The sequence below is a fragment of the Scyliorhinus canicula genome, chromosome 6, assembly GCF_902713615.1.
Source record: "Scyliorhinus canicula chromosome 6, sScyCan1.1, whole genome shotgun sequence".
Lineage (NCBI taxonomy): Eukaryota > Metazoa > Chordata > Chondrichthyes > Carcharhiniformes > Scyliorhinidae > Scyliorhinus > Scyliorhinus canicula.
The window spans coordinates 67,213,301-67,232,175 of NC_052151.1; the positions used below are offsets into that span (position 1 = coordinate 67,213,301).

General features: G+C 50.2%; 1 protein-coding gene across 8 annotated transcripts in view; it reads right to left on the reverse strand.

Moving 5' to 3' along the window:
- Positions 1 to 18,875, reverse strand: part of LOC119967210 (ensconsin-like) — a 245,898-nt gene that overhangs the window by 47,805 nt on the left and 179,218 nt on the right. For 6 of the 8 annotated variants that reach the window (XM_038799435.1, XM_038799433.1, XM_038799436.1 and 3 more), the window contains one exon: positions 13,102 to 13,250. In XM_038799435.1, the coding sequence (XP_038655363.1) occupies positions 13,102 to 13,250 (149 nt within the window). The remainder of the gene's footprint in view (positions 1 to 13,101; positions 13,251 to 18,875) is intronic. The other 2 variants (XM_038799434.1, XM_038799439.1) reach the window with 1 other exon arrangement.

Consider the following 18,875-nt stretch of genomic DNA (forward strand, 5'->3'; position numbering starts at 1 on the left):
TGTTCATGGAGGTGGGGCGAATGTTTATGATTGGTAATATTATTGTTATTTTTGGTATTTTATTATGGTTTATTGTTAACATAGAACAGTACAGCACAGAACAGGCCCTTCGGCCCTCAATGTTGTGCCGAGCAATGTTGTATAAATTCAAAATTTTTCAATAAAAATTATTTCACAAAAAAAAAATGGAGGAGAGTCTGTGGGGTCGGGGCTGAAAGCACTAGCAACAGCGCCGCTCCCAATAGCTCCGAGGAAATACTCAGGGAGTCCGGTAATAATAGCTTCATTGGGGACTTCCGGTTGCGGTGATGCGGAGCTAAGCCGCACATTCAGCAGTTCCCGCTATTAAAGGACTTTCGGGCCTATTTTAGGGCCCCAAACGGCACTGTTTCGACGATTCCCGGTGGGGAAGGTGTTTGGAGGAACATTCCCCGAAATTTATGGTGCGTACCCGGAGTGGGGCAAAGGAAAAGGCTGCAGCAGCTCCCCAGGAAAAGCGTGGGAAGGAGGACAAAATGGCGGACGGCGGAGCACCCGAGGACTGGTGGAAGTGGGCGCAGGAGCAGCAAGCTGCTCTTCTGCGCTGTTTTGCGGAGCTGAAGGCTGAGTTGCTGGACTCCCTGAATGCGACTACCAAAAGCTGTTTGAGACCCAGACAGCCCAGGGGGTGGCCATTCAGGAGTTGCAGCGGCAGGCCGCTGAGCGGGAGGAGGAGGCCGTGGTCCGCGTGGGGAAGGTGGAGTTGCACGAGGCACTTCACAAAAAATGGCAAGACCGCTTGGAGGAGCTGGACATTCGCACGAGGCGAAAGAATTTGAGGATCCTGGGCCTGGCGGAGGGGCTGGAGGGGTCGGATCTTCCATCTTATGTGACCACGATGCTGAGCTCGTTGATGGGAGCGGGGTCCTTCCATTTGCCCTGGAGCTTGAGGGAGCCCACAGAGTGCTGGCCAGGAGGCCCAAGACGAATGAAACCCCGCGGGCGGTGCTGGTGCGGTTCCATCGACTCAGTGATGGAAGCAAGCAAGTGGGAGAATTCGGTAGTGCGAATCTACCAGGACTGGAGTGCAGAGGTGAGTAAGTGGCGGGCCAGGTTTAACCGGACGAAGGCGGTGCTGCATGCCAAGCAGGTCAAATTTGGAATGCTGCAGCCTGCGCGTCTGTGGGTGACATATAAGGACCGGCACCACTACTTCAAATCCCCGGAGAAGGCGTGGGCCTTTGTACAGGCGGAGAAGCCTGTACAAAGACTCGAACTAGGGCCTGGGGGCTGCGGGGTCCGGTACACTACGGTCGTTGCTGTTTTTGCTGTTGCTGTTTTTGTACTTTTGACATGTGTTTTCTATGCTGGTTTTTGCTCTGTTTCCGGGTGGGTCTGTTGGGTATGGTTTTGGGTTATGTGGGGAATGTTGGTGGTTTGTTTTTTATTTTCTCTTCTGTACGGGGCTGGGGGATGGGGTGGAGCTGAATTTGGGGAGCTGCGTCAGAAGGGTGGGGTGGGGCAGTGCGAAAGCGCGGGCTTTCCTCTGGTTTCCCACGCTGCGGGGCAGGGGGGGTGGAGCTGGCGGTGGGGGCATGGCTTCTACAGTTTTTTTCCCCGCGCTGAAGCGGTGCCAAGGAGGTGTGGCAGGAGGGGGGGATGACCCCATGTTGGGAGGGGCTAGGAGGGGTCCTAACCGGGGGGGGGGGGGGGGGGGGGGGGGTTGCTGCTGGAAGGGCCAGGAGAGAGCTGGTGTGGGCCGGGGGGGTAGAGGGGAGGCGGTTTCGTCATGGGGGACGGGTCGGGCAGGGTGTGCTGGCCTGGGGCAAGCAGTCGATGAGCTATGGCTAGTCGGCGGGGGAGGGGGGCGGGGTGCCCTCTGATTCGGCTGATCACCTGGAACGTGAGGGGGCTGAATGGGCCGGTTAAGAGGGCTAGGGTATTCTCTCATTTGAAGGGGCTGAAGGCGGACGTGGCTATGCTCCAGGAGACCCACTTGAAGGTGCCGGACCAGGTTCGTCTGAGGAAGGGGTGGGTGGGGCAGGTTTTCCCACTCAGGATTAGACGCGAAGAACCAGGGGGTGGCGATTCTGGTGGGGAAGAGGGTGCCGTTTGAGGCGGTGGCGGACAAGGAGGGCAGATATATTATGGTGAAGGGTAGGCTGCAGGGAGAGAAGGTGGTGCTGGTTAATGTGTATGCCCCGAATTGGGATGATGCTGGCTTCATGAGGCGCTTGTTGGGCCGTATTCCAGATCTGGAGGTAGGGGGCCTGATCATGGGGGGAGACTTTAACACGGTGCTAGATCCCACACTGGACCGGTCCAGTTCAAGGACGGGTAGGAGGCCGGCGGCGGCCAAGGTGCTGAGGGGGTTTATGGACCAGATGGGAGGGGTGGATCCCTGGAGGTTTGGGAGGCCGAGGGCGCGGGAGTATTCCTTTTTCTCCCATGTACATAGGGTTTACTCCCAAATAGATTTTTTCGCCCTGAGCAGGGGACTGATTCCGAAGGTGCAGGATGCCGAGTATTCGGCCATAGCAATTTCAGACCATGCTCCGCACTGGGTCGATCTGGAAATGGGGAGGCGCGGGACCAGCGCTCGCTGTGGCGTCTGGATGTGGGGATGCTGGCTGATGAGGAAGTTTGTAGGAGGGTCCGGGGAAGTATTGAGGGGTATATCTTGAGACCAACGACACGGGGGAGGTCCGGGTGGGGATTGTCTGGGAGGCTCTGAAAGCAGTGATCCGGGGGGAGCTGATTTCCATCCGGGCCCATAGGGAAAGGAGGGAGAGGGAGAGACTGGTGGGGGAGCTCCTGGACGTGGATAGGAGGTACGCGGAGGCCCCGGAGGAGGGGTTGCAGGGGGAATGGCGTAATTTGCAGGCCAAGATCGATTTGTTGACCACCAGAAAGGCGGAGACACAGTGGAGGAGGGTGCAAGGCGCGGTATATGAGTATGGGGAGAAGGCGAGCAGGATGTTGGCGCATCAGCTCCACAGGCGAGATGCGGCTAGGGAAATTGGTGGAGTGACGGATAAGGGTGGGAATGTGTTGCAGAAGGGGACAGAGGTGAACGGGGTCTTTAGGGACTTTTACGAGGAACTGAACTGTACCGGTCGGAGCCGGGGGAGGGGGGTGGAGAGCTGGTGGAGGGGCTGGGGGCGCCGATAAGAGTTGGAGGAGCTAGTCAGGGGGATTGGTCAAATGCAGTCAGGTAAGGCGCCGGGGCCGGATGGGTTCCCGGTGGAATTTCATAAAAAGTATGCGGATCTGGTGGGCCCCCTGTTGGTGCGAGCCTTCAATGAGGCATGGGAGGGAGGGCGGGGGGGGGCTTTGCCCCCGACGATGTCACGGGCGCTGATCTCTCTGATCCTGAAGCGGGATAAGGACCCCTTGCAGTGTGGATCATACAGGCCAAACTCGCTCTTCAATGTTGATGCTAAGTTGCTGGCGAAGATCCTGGCCACCAGGATAGAGGACTGTGTGCCAGGGGTGATACACGAGGATCAGACAGGATTTGTCAAGGGAAGACAGCTTAACACGAATGTGCGGAGATTGTTAAATGTTATTATGATGCCGGCGGTGGAGGGGGAGGCGGAGATAGTGGTGGCGCTGGATGCAGAGAAGGCGTTTGCTAGAGTTAAGTGGGGGTACCTGTGGGAGGTGCTGGAGCGGTTTGGATTCGGGGAGGGGTTCATCAAATGGGTGAGGTTGCTCTACGAGGCCCCGATGGCGAGTGTAGTTATCAATGGAAGGAGATCAGAGTACTTCAGGCTCTACCGTGGGACCAGGCAGGGGTGCCCTCTGTTCCCCTTGCTTTTTGCACTGGTGATAGAACCTCTGGCTTTGGCATTGAGGGAGTTGGGGAGGTGGAGGGGCCTGGTGCGGGGTGGGGAAGAACATAGGGTATCGCTGTATGCGGACGACCTGCTGTGTATGTGGCGGACCCAGAGGGGGGAATGCCGGGGGTGTTGGAGCTGTTGGCTGAGTTTGGGAGATTCTCGGGCGATAAGTTAAATCTGGGCAAGAGTGAGGTATTTGTAGTACACCCGGGTGACCAGGAGGGGGGAATTGGGAGGCTCCAGTTTAAGAGGGCAGTGAAGAGTTTCAGATACCTGGGGGTGCAGGTGGCCAGGAGTTGGGGGACTCTCCATAAGCTTAATTTTACCAGGCTTGCGGAGCAGATGGAGGAGGAATTCAAAAGGTGGGACATGGTGCCGCTATCGCTGGCGGGTAGAGTGCAGTCCGTCAAAATGACGGTCTCCCGAGGTTCTTGTTCCTTTTTCAGTGTTTGCCCATCTTTATCCCTAGGGCCTTTTTTAGGAGGGTGACTAGCAGCATCATGAGTTTTGTTTGGGCGCATGGGACCCCGAGGGTGAAGAGGGTCTTCTTGGAGCGGGGTAGAGATGGTGGGGGGCTGACGTTACCCAATCTCTCGGGGTATTATTGGGCGGCCAATGTGTCGATGGTGCGCAAGTGGGTGATGGAGGGGGAGGGGGCAGCATGGAAACGATTGGAGATGACGTCTCGTGGAGACACAAGCCTGGGGGCCCTGGTAACAGCGCCGTGGCCGCTCCCTCCTACGAGGTATACCACGAGTCCGGTGGTGGCGGCTACCCTCAAGATCTGGGGGCAGTGGAGGAGACATAGGGGGGAAGTGGGGGGCTCGATGGAGGCTCCGTTAAGGGGGAACCATCGGTTTGTCCCGGGGAACATTGATGGGGGGTTCCAGGGTTGGCACAGAGCGGGCATCAGACAGCTGAGGAACCTGTTCATTGATGGGAGGTTTGCGAGCCTGGGGGAGTTGGAGGAGAAATTTGGGCTCCCCTCGGGGAACATGTTCAGGTATCTGCAGGTAAAGGCATTTGCTAGGCAGCAGGTGGAGGGATTCCCTTTGCTTCCCGCGAGGGGGGTGAGTGACAGGGTGCTTTCGGGGGTCTGGGTCGGATTTGGAAAGATATCTGATATCTACAAGGTAATGCAGGAGGTGGAGGAGGCGTCAGTAGAGGCGCTGAAGGCTAAGTGGGAGGGGTAACTGGGGGAACAGATCGAAGATGGAACATGGGCTGATGCCCTGGAGAGGGTTACCTCTTCCTCCTCATGTGCGCGGCTTAGCCTCATCCAATTCAAGGTGCTGCACCGGGCCCACATGTCCGGGTCTAGGATGGAGTAGGTTCTTTGGGGGCGAAGACAGGTGTGTCAGGTGTTCGGGGAGTCCAGCGAACCATGCCCATATGTTCTGGGCATGCCCGGCACTGGAGGAGTCCTGGAAGGGGGTAGCGAGGATGGTGTCGAGGGTGGTAGGATCCAGGGTCAAGCCAGGCTGGGGACTTGCAATTTTTGGGGTTGGGGTGGAGCCGGGAGTGCAGGAGGCGAAAGAGGCCGGTGTGCTGGCCTTTGCGTCCCTCGCAGCCCGGCGGAGGATCTTGCTACAGTGGAAGGATGCAAGACCCCCAAGCGTGGAGACCTGGATCAATGACATGGCGGGATTTATCAAGCTGGAGAAGGTCAAATTTGCCCCGAGAGGATCGGTACAAGGGTTCTTTAGGCGGTGGCAACCTTTCCTCGACTTTCTGGCTCAGCAATAGGGTACTGGGTGAGCAGCAGCAGCAACCCGGGGGGAGGGGGGGGAAAAAGGGGGGGGGGGGGGGGGGGGGGGGGGGGAGACGGACGCTGAGTATGTTTGCTTATTTAATTTTAATTTAATTTATTTTTAAGTTCTCTTGTTGTTTACTGGGTTGGGGGTGTGATACATGCATTGATACGGTCTTGGGGGTGTTACAGTTATTATGGTGTTTTATTGTTGCTTTTCATTGCTTGTTGTTATATTTTCTGTAAAAAATGTCAATAAAAATTATTAAAAAAAAATAATAGCTTCATTGAAAATCTGGAGGCAGTTTCACCAACACTTCGGGTTGGGGGCAGGGTCAAGAGAAATGCCGATTCGGGAGAACCACAGATTTGAGCCAGGGATGTGGGATGGAAGCTTTCGGAAATGGGAAGAGAAGGGGATTAAGACGCTAAAAGATTTGTTTCTTCTGGGTCGATTTGCAGCATTGAGGGAGCTGGAAGTGAAGTATGGGCTGGAGCAAGGAGAAGTGTTTAGATATATGCAGGTTCGGGACTTTGCCAGGAAGGAGATACAGGGCTTCCTGGAGGAACCGGCTTCCACGTTGCTGGAGGAGGTGCTGACAGACAGGGGAATGGAGAAGGGGGCAGTGTCAGCGGTGTACGGAGCTATGTTGGAAAAGGATAAGGCACCACTGGAGGGGATTAAAGCAAAGTGGGAGGAAGAGTTGGGAGAGGTTATAGAGGAGGGCATCTGGTGTGAGGTGCTCCGGAGAGTGAATGCCTCCACCTCATGTGCGAGGTTAGGGCTGATACAGCTGAAGGTGGTGTACACAGCACACCTCACGATCGCAGGGATGAGCCGATTCTTTGAAGGAGTAGAAGATGTGTGTGAGCGTTGCTGGGGGGGGAAGCTAGGGAAGTACTGGAAGGAGGTAATTTCCAAGGTGGTGCGTGTGGAACTAGACCCGGGTCCCTGGGAGGCCATATTCGGGGTGTCGGACCAGCCAGGTTTGGAAACAGGTGCGGAGGCAGATATTAAAGTCTTTGCCTCGTTGATCGCCCGAAGGCGGATCCTGCTGGGATGTAGAGCAGTCTCTCCACCCTGTGCCCCGGCGTGGCGGCGGGACCTGTTGGAATACTTGACCCTTGAGAAGGTTAAGTTCGAACTGAAGGGAAGCTCGGAGGGGTTCTACAAGTCATGGGTGTAGCCACCTGGGGTGGCCACTTCCTGATTCCAAAATGGAGACCCGCAAAGAATACAGGGAAAATTGGCCAGGCACAAGAAAACAAGCAGGTGCAAGCTTTCCTGTGTATTAAGACATGCAGAACCCAGACAGAACCGAAACCAGTAGCCATCTACATATTAATGAGCAATCCCCAGAAACAATTAGAAACATTGAAGCAATCGGGACCAAACCAGACTCCCCAGCACCAGGAGCTAGGACAAAGGAAGGCCAACGGACACATAGGAACTGCCCAGCGATCAGGGAACAGCTCCAGTATTGGAGAAATCGATTGAAACGATTGGAACATGGTTCAATTAATTGGGACCAGGTCCAGGCCTGCCCAAAAGGGTGCGAAACCCCTGGGGACTATAAAATAGAGTCCCTAAGTTCAGTTCGCCCTTCTTGGCAGGTTCTCTTAGCAGCTCGAAAGAACTCTTGACCGTGACTCTCAACAAGGAGAGGCTTGCGTAGCAGTTGCACCAACCAAGTAAGTCTCCAGTCAACGCACGCTACGAGATAGGCGCTCCTAGCCACTATTCCATACCAGCTTGAAACCTGTATACTCCGAACCGGACATAGGCCATTGTTCCTCTGACCTGGTGGGCCATTCCAAAAGCTAAGTATAGGCCTTTAGTATTAGTGATAGTCTAGTAAGTAGAGTTGTATGCATGAGTAGTGATTGACTGTGTGTATAATAAATGTGTAATGATTTGAAATTTACTAACTGGTGTATTGAGTTATTGATCAGCACTTGGCTTTGAACCTCGTGGTGGTATCAGAAAGATACCTGGCTAGAGCAAAGGTTATTAAAACAGAGCAATTAAGTAAAAGCACACCGAGCAACAGGGAAGAGGGTGCTGGTCAAGACCCCGGAGGTGGACAGAACGCACAGGTCTCCAAGGCAGAAGCCTGGAGCTGGGGAGGCACCACAGGCGATGATCGTAAGGCTCCACACATTTGTGAAGAAAAAGATCCTTCAGTGGGTCAGGGAGAAGCAGAACTGCAAATGGGAAGGGAACAAGGCCTGAATATACCAGGTCATTGGAGCTGAACTGGAAAAACGGTGTGCGGGGTTCAATAGGGCCACGGCGGTGCTGTATCGGCAGCAGATAAGGTTTGGGGTGCTTTATCCAACAAAACTATGAGTGACTTATGAGGGCCGGGAATATTATTTTGAGACCCCAGAAGCAGCCAATGATTTATCAAGGAGCACAAACTGGGGGAGAAATGAAGACGGAGGTGGAATTCCTGTGCGACTAACACAACAAACAAAACAAATTTCCCGCAATACATTAGAGATGCTGAAGATAGATATGAAACCCTACAGCTTCTACAGTACCATCTAGTGGTGGTAGTATGATTTTGCAAGAGTAACTGCTGGCAGCGATGCTTAATTGTGTATTAATTAGCCCAGATCTTTGATTCCCAGGAGATGGGCCAGAAGATGTGCTAGGGATGTGATGTTACACAGACGCTTGGAGGGTGGAACAGGGTAGTCAGGGGCTGGGGGGCAGGTGTTCGAGCTGACGGACAAAGCCTTGTCCTTTGAGAATCGGGTGAAGATGAATGCCTCACTCGCCCTCTGGGATTGCCGGACCCTCACCACCACTTGTCCTCCATCCTCCAGTTCCTCCTGCGGTCTTCCGTGCTTATCCACCATCCCCTCCTATCCGTCTCCTCGCCCATGTCCTTTCTCCTCCTCCTCATCCAGCGTGTCGCCCCACTGCTATGCCAGGCTGTGGAGGGCACAGCAGACCACTACGCGGGGGCGGGGGGGGAGGAGAGACACTACAATGCACCACCAGAGTGATCTAGGCATTTTGGGCAGTCCAAGCACAGCTCAATGACAGCACGTGTGGCAACATGGGTCTCGTTACATCGGATCTCCGCTTCGGTCTCCAATCTCCACACTGATATCATTATCCCCCAAGAGCGAATCCATCATCCTGGGGTGATCCTCGAATATGCTGGGGATCTCAGAGTGCCCCAGGATATAACTGTCATGCACACTCCTTGGAAAGTTTGCACACAGGTACACAATCCACAATCTTGGTGGTCACACACAAGTTGAATATTCAGCGAGTGGAACCCCATCCTGTGAATGAAGACAACTGCCTGATGCCCTGGTGTGCTCAAGGCGACATGCACATCATCAATTACATCTGGGCATCCTGGCGATGGTGGTGAATCCTGCGAGCCCGGGCATTTTGGTGGGTTTGGTCCAGCTCAAAGTTGATAAAGTCTGATGCTCATGTATGCAGTTTGTGAAATGCCGCACTTTCCCCGTCAAGCCCTGGAATTAATGGCTGCATGGAGGTTGATGGCTTCAGGTCAAATGTGGGCAACGAAACCTTGGGCGGGATTCTCCGACCCCCTGCTGGTTCGGAGAATCGCCGGGGGCCGTCATCAATCCCGCCCCAGGTGTGTCCCAAATTCTCCGGCACCGGAGATTCGGCAGGGAAGGGAATCGCTCCGCGCCAGTCGGCATGCCCCCCCCCAGTGATTTTCCAGCCCGCGATGGGCCGAAGTCCCACCGCTGTCATGCTTCTCCCGCCGGCGTGGATCAAACCACCTACCTTACCGGCGGGAGCAGGCGGCGCGGGCAGGCTCCGGGGCCCTGGGAGGGGTGGCACGGAGAAATCTGGCCTACGGTGGCCTGTGCCGTGGGGGCACTCTTTTCCTTCCGCCTTCGCCATAGTCTTCACCATGGCGGAAGCGGAAGTGACCCCCCCCCCCCCCCCCCGTGCATGCGCGGGGATGGCGTCAGCAGCCGCTGACGCTCCGGCGCATGTACGGACTTCCGCCGGCCGCCGAAGTCCCTTCGGCCCCGGCTGGCGTGGCGCCAAAGGCCTTCCACCCCAGCCGGCGGAGTGCCAACCACTCCGGCTCGGGCCTAGCCCCTCAATGTTAGGGCTTGGCCCCTAAAGGTTCACGCCACTCCATCAGGCCGGGACCCCCCCGCCCCGCCGGGTAGGGGAGAATCCCGGCCCATGTGCTGATTACCACATGATTTTCGGTACTCCTGCATGTTGAACACCACTTGGAGGAAGCACTGAGGTATGGGCATGGGCACAGAATATGTTCTGGACGGGGGAGTTCAATATCCATCACCAAGAGTGGCTTGGTAATACCATCAGAAACCGAGCTGGCCAAGTCCAAAAGGACTTAGCTGCTGAACTGGGTCTGCGACAGTTGGTCAGGGAACCAACAAGAGAGAAAGCCTACTCTGCCTCATCCTTACCAGCCTGCCTGACGCAGATGAATCTGTCCATGACAGTATCGATAGGAGTGACCACCTCACACAGTCCTTGTGGAGACATAGTCCTGTCTTCACATTGAGGATTGCATCCATTGTGTAGCGTTGTATTACCATCGTGCAAAATGAGATAGATTTAAAACAGATCTAGCAACTCAATACTGAGCATCCATGAGGTGCTGTGGGCCATCAGCAGCAGCAGAATTGTACTCAGCCACAATCTATAACCTCATTGCCCAGCATATCCCCCACTCTAGCATTATCACCAAAGCAGGGAATCAACCCTGATTCAATGGAGTGCAGGAGAGCATACCAGGAGCAGCACCAGGCATGCCGGAAAATGCCAACCTGATGAAGCTATAACACAGGACTACTTGGATGCCAAACAATCAAGTAGCAAGTGATAGAGCTAAGCAATTCCACAACCACCGGATCAGATCTAAGCTCTGTAGTCCTGCCACATCCAGTCGTGAATGGTGGTGGACAATTAAACAACTCACTGGAGGAGGCCGCTCCACAAACATTCCCATTCTCAGTGATGGAGGAGCCCAGCACATCAGTACAAAAGACAAGGCTGAGGCATTCATAATAATCATCAGCCAGAAGTGCAAGGTGGATGTTCCATCTCGGTCTCCACCAGAGGTCATAGTCTTCAGCGACTTTGATTCATCCCACATGATATCAAGAAACGGCTGAAGGCACTGGATACTGCAACGGTTATGGGTCCTGACAATATTCTGGCAATAGTACTGAAGGCTTGTGCTCCAGAACTTGCCCCTAGCCAAGCGGTTCCTGCACTGGCATCTCCCGGCAAAGTGAAAACTTGCCCAGATATGTCATGTACACAAAATGCAGGACAAATCCAACCTGGCCAATTAGCGCCCTTTTGGTCTATTCCCGATCAATAGTGATGGAAGTGGCACTTACTTCGCAATAATATGCTTACTGACACTCAGTTTGGGTTCTGCCAGGGTCATTCATCAGCACCTTACCTTATCAGAGCCTTGGTTCAAACATGGACAAAAGAGCTGATCTCCGGCAGCGAGGCGAGAATGAGTGCCCATGACATCAAGGCAGCATTTGGTTGAGCATGGCATCAAGGGCAGCTCTAGCAAAACTGGTGTCAATGGAGGTCAGGGGGAAAGCTGTCCACTGATTGGAGTCATACCTACCACAAAAGATGGCAATGGTTGGCAGGAGTTCAGTCGTCTCAGTCCTGAGACATCACTGTAGGAGTTCCTCAGGGTAGTGTCCTAGGCCCAATCATCTTCAGTTGTTTCGTCAATGACCTTCGATCCAACAGAAGGTCTGATGTAGGGATGCTTGCTATGACTGCACTATGTTCAGCACCATTCGCAATTCCTCAGACACACAGTCCAAGTGTAAATGCAGCATGACCTCGGCAATATCCAGACTTCGACTGATAAGTGGCAAGTAACATTTGTTCCACACAAGTGGAACAATGATCTTCAATAAGACCAGCATGGTGGCACAGTGGTTAGCACTACTGCCTCACAGTGCTAGAGACCCAGATTCAATTCCAGACTTGGGTGACTTTGTGGAGTTTGCATGTTCTCTCAGTGTCTGCGTGTTTTTCCTCCGGGTGCTCCGATTTCCTCCCACAGTTCAAAGATGTGCAAGGTAGGTGGATTGACTATGCTAAAATTGCCCCACAAGTATTCAAATGGTTAGGTGGTGTTACTGGGTTACAGGGAAAGAGTGGGGGTGAGGGCCTAGGTAGGGTGCTCTTTCAGTGGGTCGGTTCAGACTCAATGGGCTGAATGCCACATTCTGCACTGTGGGGATTCTATGATTCTATGAAGAGAAACCATCATTCATTGACATTCAATGGCATTACAATCACCAAATCACTCACTATCAACATTATGGTGGTTACCATTGACCACAAACTAAATACTGTGGCTACAAGAGCAGGTCAGAGGCTAGGAATCCTGGAGAGGGCAACTCAGCTCCTGACTCCCCAAAGCCTGTCCACCACCTACCAGGCACAAGGGTGTGATGGAATTCTCCCCACTTGCCTGGATGAATACAGCACCAATAACACTCAAGAAGTTCAATTATATCCAGGACAAAGCATCCCCCTTGATTTTCAACTCTTCCACAAATATTCACTCCTTCTGCCACCGACACACAGTAGCTGCAGTGTGTACCGTCTACAAGATGCACTGCAGGAACTCACCAAGGTTCCTTTGACAGCACATTCCACACGCACGACCACTGCAATCTAGAAGGACAAGGACAGTACATGGGAATACCATCACCTGGATGCTCCCTTTCAAGTCACTCACTATTCTGATTTGGAAATATATTAGCGTTCCTTCATTGTTACTGGATCATAATCTTTCCCTGATAGCACTGTGGGTGTACCTATACCACATGGACTGCAGTGGTCCAAGAAGGCAGCTCACCACCACCTTCCGAAAGACAATTAGGGATGGACAAATGGTGGCCTAGCTAGCAACGCCCATGTCCTGTACAAATGAATTTTTAAAAAATCATATCAAAAGCTGCAGGCAGGTTGTGTATTTCACAAAAGATGCTATTTATGATTTATAAAAGTTTTGTTATTCCCCTCTACCCTGGGAAAAGTCTCTGACTATCCACTTTGTCTATGCCCCTAATAATTTTGTAGACCTCTATCAGGGTCGCCCCTCAACCTCCGTCTTCCAGTGAGAACAAACCGAGTTTATTCAACCGCTCCTCATAGCTAATACCCTCCATACCAGGCAACATCCTGGTAAATCTCTTCTGCACCCTCTCTAAAGCCTCCACATCCTTCGGATAGTGTGGCGGCCAGAATTGAACACTATACTCCAAGTAAACAAGCATTTTTTTAAACAAGCTTATTACAACATTATTTGTCAGGTACCAATATTTTTTTCTCAATTGTGCTTTCAGGATTTGATGCCTTTTGTTCCCACAGGGAGGTGTTAGATTTAACATGATAGGAATGTAAACCAGAAACTAAAAAATTGTTTGAAAGGAAATAGTTACTTGTGGAAATATTGCTGTTCACATACTACACATTATTGCAATCCAACTGCTTACCTTTTGAGGATGAGCTGGTCTCCTCCGCACACTGACATCAGGTGTGGCAACTATGAACCGTGGCCAGTCAGACATCCTACCGTGAAGATTCTTACAAGTTGGTGGGGTAATAGAGCTGGCAGATACTGAACGAGGACAAATTGGGATAACTGGAGTATTATGAGAAGTGGATGAAAGGAGTAAAACAAGAATGAAAGAAGAGGGGAAAAGACAGCAGGTGTTAGCTTGAAAGGAATGCAAAAAGAAAGAGCTACCAAAACCATTACTGCCTGTCTCATGGGGCACAAGAATGCAAATGCATCAGGCAAAAGAGAGGTGGTTTTTACTTTTAACTGAAACAAGCAGACATATTAGAGGCAAATATCAAGCAAACTGCAAATTATACTTAAATTATTTATTTTTCAGCATACCAATTTTTTTCACTTCATCAGCACTATTTGCCAATGTTCAAAAATCCAATGCAGTCAATCAAACCCATTGGTCTGGATTTTTGCTGTCAGTGGAGAACAAATGGCACCAGCCATTCGTTATACCTACACTTGCCCAAAGATTTTCAAAAAGATTTGCACTAGAACTTTGTGATTAGAAATCAAAAACTTCCCAGCACCCTCAAGATATCGGAACAAAAAATCCGGGTGCATCGCCTTAACTAGATTGAAGAATCCCAAGGGGATTTTGACAGTAACTTCATTGCAGTGTTAATGTAAGCCTACTTGTGACAATAAAGATTATTATTATGGAGACACCCAGAGATTAAAGTGGAAAAAGAGTAAATTAAATTTGGTATTGAATTAAACTTTTTTTTATTTTTTTTTTTAAAAACGTATTTTATTCCAAATACAAAAACTAAATAATCCAGGGAACACTCTCCTCAACTCAGTTTTACAGTCTGTACAAGTTTTCCCCATTTTATCCCCCCCACCTCGGACGAACAATTCCCCGAACATGGTCACGGGCAATGTTGAATTAAAAATTCTCTATCATGAAGTGGAATAAGGAAGGGGGAAAAATGGTTTAAGAGATACAAGAGAAAAAAACAAACATTGTTCTGGATGTCCAAAAATAATTTAAATGTTTATTTTCACACAAAACGTTATTTGACAGATTTATGTGAGGGATGTGAGAAATTTTCATATGTTAAAGTTTGTATCTAATATTTTTGCTGTGATTACAAAGGGAGAGAATCATTGATTTTTTGCAGGAGCAATATAACTTTTTGTAACAAGAAAAAGAATGTGTGCGCTTTAGGATTGCAGGTGGCAGAGTTAATGGGAGCAGCCAGATTTGGTAGTTGCTCCTGGAACTCCAAGCTGGACAGACATGATGCAGTTTGTTCTTAAAGGACTCTCTCTAAAAGATTTTGTACCAAAATAAGCAAGTGGACACCCTTGTTGACTTTATCCATGATAGGTATTCAAGGTGTTGGTTTGTTTAATTAGAATTTATATCTATACAGAGGCAGGGCTAGAAAAAAAATAAAATGTTGTAACTGTCAAATGCAAATTATTTCTTTGTTGTTAATGTTCTTAATTCTGTATTTAAGGGACTTGCAGTGTCGGGGATGTGCTGAGTAGTCGTACATCAGGTGGCTCTCTTCTGTAAAACCGAAAAATAGGCATTTTTGACTGAATTTAGCCCCGCAAAATCGGACTAAAACATCCCCTTGCCTCAACTACATGATATATAGTAAAAATGCCAGGAAGCAGTAGCTCAAGTGGCCGCAGCGATACCAAGAACTGCAGTAAGGGACACAGGAGTGATGAGCAAGTGGGTTAGCACCCGCTTTCCTTACTAGGGAACTAACGGAGTTGTGAAACGCACATCGAGGCCGAAATAAAGGCGGTAGTAAAGGTGGCAGAGGCGCTGGCCACCATGCAGGTGGCTCCCAATGGCATGAGAAATAGATTGGAGGCCCAGAGGAGCATGATAAAGGAACTGGTAAAAGCATTAACAGACCTGAGCGACTGAATTGTCACCCTGGAGGCCTAAATCAAGAGGTTGGTGGCGACCTAGAAAAACCTGAAAAGGAAAGGTGGAGGACAAGAAAATCAGTGGAGGCGGCAGAATGTCAGAATAATGGGCCTGCAAGAGCGAATTGAGGGCAACGTAGTGGAGAGAGAGACAGCTTCCCCAAACCGTTGGCGATCGACAGGGCTCACAGGTCACTCCAGCCGAAACCCAAGGTGGGGGAGCAGCCAACAGCAGTCATTGCCAAGCAGCACCGATACTAGGACCAGGAAAGGATCCTTCGCTAGGCGAGACAGACAAGCATGCAACTGGGAGGGACATAAACTCAGAGTCTACCAGGTCATTGGGGCGGACCTGGCAAAGCACAGCGCAGAGTTTAATCAGGACAAATCAGCCCTCCACAAAAACAAAATTTAATTTGGGATGCAGTACCTAGCCAGGCTCTGGGCAACTTATCAGGGCAAGGAACATTACCTTACTGCCCCTGCAGAGGCGCACGGGTTGGTCCATAAGAACGGTTTAGACAGACAGCAAGGGAGACAGTGATAAGGAAGGCACAGAGGAGGCGGGGACAAACAACGGACAATTTTGCGCGGGACTGCATCGCCTCGTTATGAACAGGGGAGCTAGTTTGTAGAAAAGGGGGGTGAGTGTAGCAGAGTGCTGGAGAGGGTGAGGAAGAGATAGAGGGGACCCCAGCAAAGCGAGTGTAGGGGGGGGGGGGGGGGGGGCACGACACTAGCAGGAAAGCTAGCGCCAGGAAGTACGAGTGTCACAGGGGGCCGTGGTGCATTTTCCACAGTGGGAGAGCCAGATGGGTTGGTGTGGGTGGGCACAACACCAGCAAGAGGGGGAAAAGCAGAGGGGTAGACAGAAGGTGGGTACAGGGAGAGGAGGCAGCAAGAGGGGTGGGGGACAGAACCGCAGGGGCAACAAAACGGTAGGGCGGCAAAGGGCTCTAGACTGGCTTCAGCAGGTCACTTTCAGAAATGTGGAACAAGGTGGCATCGCTGGTAGACATTTTGCCGGGTCCCTAAACAAAGGGAAACCCCAGAGTGCAGGAACCACCCACATGGTGTACAAACAGTTGGTAGTCATGTTGGGCAGCCCCTGGACAAAGGGAAACCCCAGAGCACAGGGACTAGATCCATGCTGAGAACAGTGACCGTGGCCATTTTAAATGGTCTCCTAACAAAGGGAAACCCTGGAGTGCAAGGGCACATCTACAAGGCACGTTTGGTTGATCCCGCAGGAGGGAAAAGTATGAAAACTGACAGTCTTCCTCCAAGAGATGCACCTGAGGGGGAAGAACCAACTGAGGGTAAGACCAAGAGCTTGGGGGGGGGGGGGGGGGGGGGGGGGGGGGTAGCCATATTGATATGCAACAGGATGATGTTTAGTTCGACAAGAGCGGTTACAGACCAAGGAGGGGTATTACATAATGGTCAGCGGTGTGCTAGACAAGGCATAGGTGGTCCTTTTCATAGGTGGTCCTTTTCACCCTCCGGGTGCTCCTGTTTCCTCCCACAGTCCAAAGATGTGCGGGTTAGGTGAATTGGCTAAATTGCCCTTAAGTGTCCAAAAAGGTTAAGCAGGATTACTGGGTTACAGGAATAGGGTGAAGGTGTGGGCTTGAGTAGGGTGCTCTTTCCACAAGCCGTGCAGACTTGATGGGCTGAATGGCCTCCTTCTGCACTGTAAATTCTATTATTCAATGATACCCAAAAAAGGACAAAGACCCAACGGGATTCTGGCTAAGCAGCTGGAGAACTACGCACCAGAGGTGGTCGCAGAGGACTAGACAGCCTTTGTTAAAGGTAGACAGCTAACAGTGAACATGAGACTGCTGAACATGATACTGACCCTATCCGGGAGAAAACACCAGAAAGAGGCCTGAGCAATTCCCATCAACCACCATTCTCCTCCGTCTGGCTGAACTTGGTCTATCTCTCAACAACTTCTTCTCAACTCATCTAACTTTCTCCAAATCAAAGGTGCAGCAATGGGTACCTGCATGGATCCTAGCTACGCTTGCCTTTCCATGGGGTATGTGGAACATTCCTTGTCCCAGGCCTATCCGGGTCCCCTCCCACAACTCCTTTACCGGTACCTCGATGACTATTTTGGTGCCCCTTCATGCTCTCTCCGAACCTGGAAAAGTTAATCAACTTCGCTTCCAGTTTCCACCCCTCCATCACTTTTACCCACCCTTGTTGAATGCACAATGTATAAAATGTAAAAACCTCAATGAAAACATTTTTCAAAACAATTCTGCATTCAAAGTTTGTTTTACCACAAAAACTGTCTGCTGGTCAGTGGTATCACTCCTGTGGTGCAGCAATACTTCCTCACAATTTTCCAAAGTAAAAAATTGGGTTCTAGTCCAGGATCGTAACAAAAGATTGGGGCCCGGGTCCGGACCGATAACGTTGATCATACTCAAATATTTGTAAACACAGATATGGATAAATGGCAGCTATTTCTAGTGTGTTTGCAGGGCGTTTATGAGTACAGCAGCTGAATATTGAGTTTCTCAGTGAGATTTTGTTATAGCAAAGTTTTTGGAGGAGCAATGGAACTCTGACAGCATATTTCCAATTTCCAATTTCTGCATCTGTGGATCTGGAAGCAGCTGTTCAATTTACTTCTCAATAAGGGTGAGCATTTATTTCCATTCCAAAATCGAGCATAAAGACTTGAGTGTGTGATCTTTTCCCATGTATAAAATCAAAATTATAATAATAATATAATAATCGCTTATTGTCACAAGTAGACTTCAATGACGTTACCGTGAAAAGCCCTAGTCGTCACATTCCGGCGCCTGTTCAGGGAGGCTGGTATGGGAATTGAACCCGCGCTGCTGGCATTGTTCTGCATTACAAAAGTTATTTAGCCCACTGTGCTAAACCAGCCCCTTATGTTAAATTATATTCTTGTATTTAGCAGCAGTAGCAGCTATGTCCATAACTATTGGCCAAAATGTATACTTGGTTGGCATCCATTTCCACACCTCTCCAAGAAATAAACTTTCCCCAATTATCAAGTTTTTCAACCAACAACAATGGTTTTGGTATTACAATGCAGCTATAAAACATGCATTGAGAAACTCATACACATTTGTCAATAGTGACTAAGCAACAGATTACTAAACAGCTGATTGGCTGAAACACATTTAAGTACTGTAATAGTTCTTTTTACATTACATCCATTCAGCTGTCAAAACACAGAGGATACAGAAAACTTGTAGCACAGTGTAGGAAGATTGAGGACAGGTTTTTGTTAGAAAAGATCAGCAGAATAGGCTCACTTCAAATAAAGAGCAACAGTAAAACAGTACGTCAGGCAATTAATTAAAACAAGTTTCAAAACAGAAATGCAACATTCCAGATCAGATACTGTTAAAATTCCTAATTTCATTATAAAATTAACACTTTTTCCAAACCCCAGCCTACACATACAAAACTCAAGCAGTTAACATGCATCACTGCCACATTTCGAAATTAACTACTGTGGAGACCCTGATTTAATTACGCCAAACAACAGCTTATTGGTGGGACATTGAGTTTAATAGCTGGACAAGCAGCATTTAAGGTGCATTTTTAAAGAAGTTTGTAAATTTGACGCATGCTGGCTAGATGTTTAATTTAGCTGATGGGAAAGGATTTCTCATTTTTAATTTTAAGTTGCATACTTGCCACATTTACACCATAGTTTCAGATTGTCAGCTACCATGGTTCTAATTTTTATACTAGAGTATGATTGGAACAAGTTTTGATTTAAATTCTATTGCATTTACTTTTCTTTTA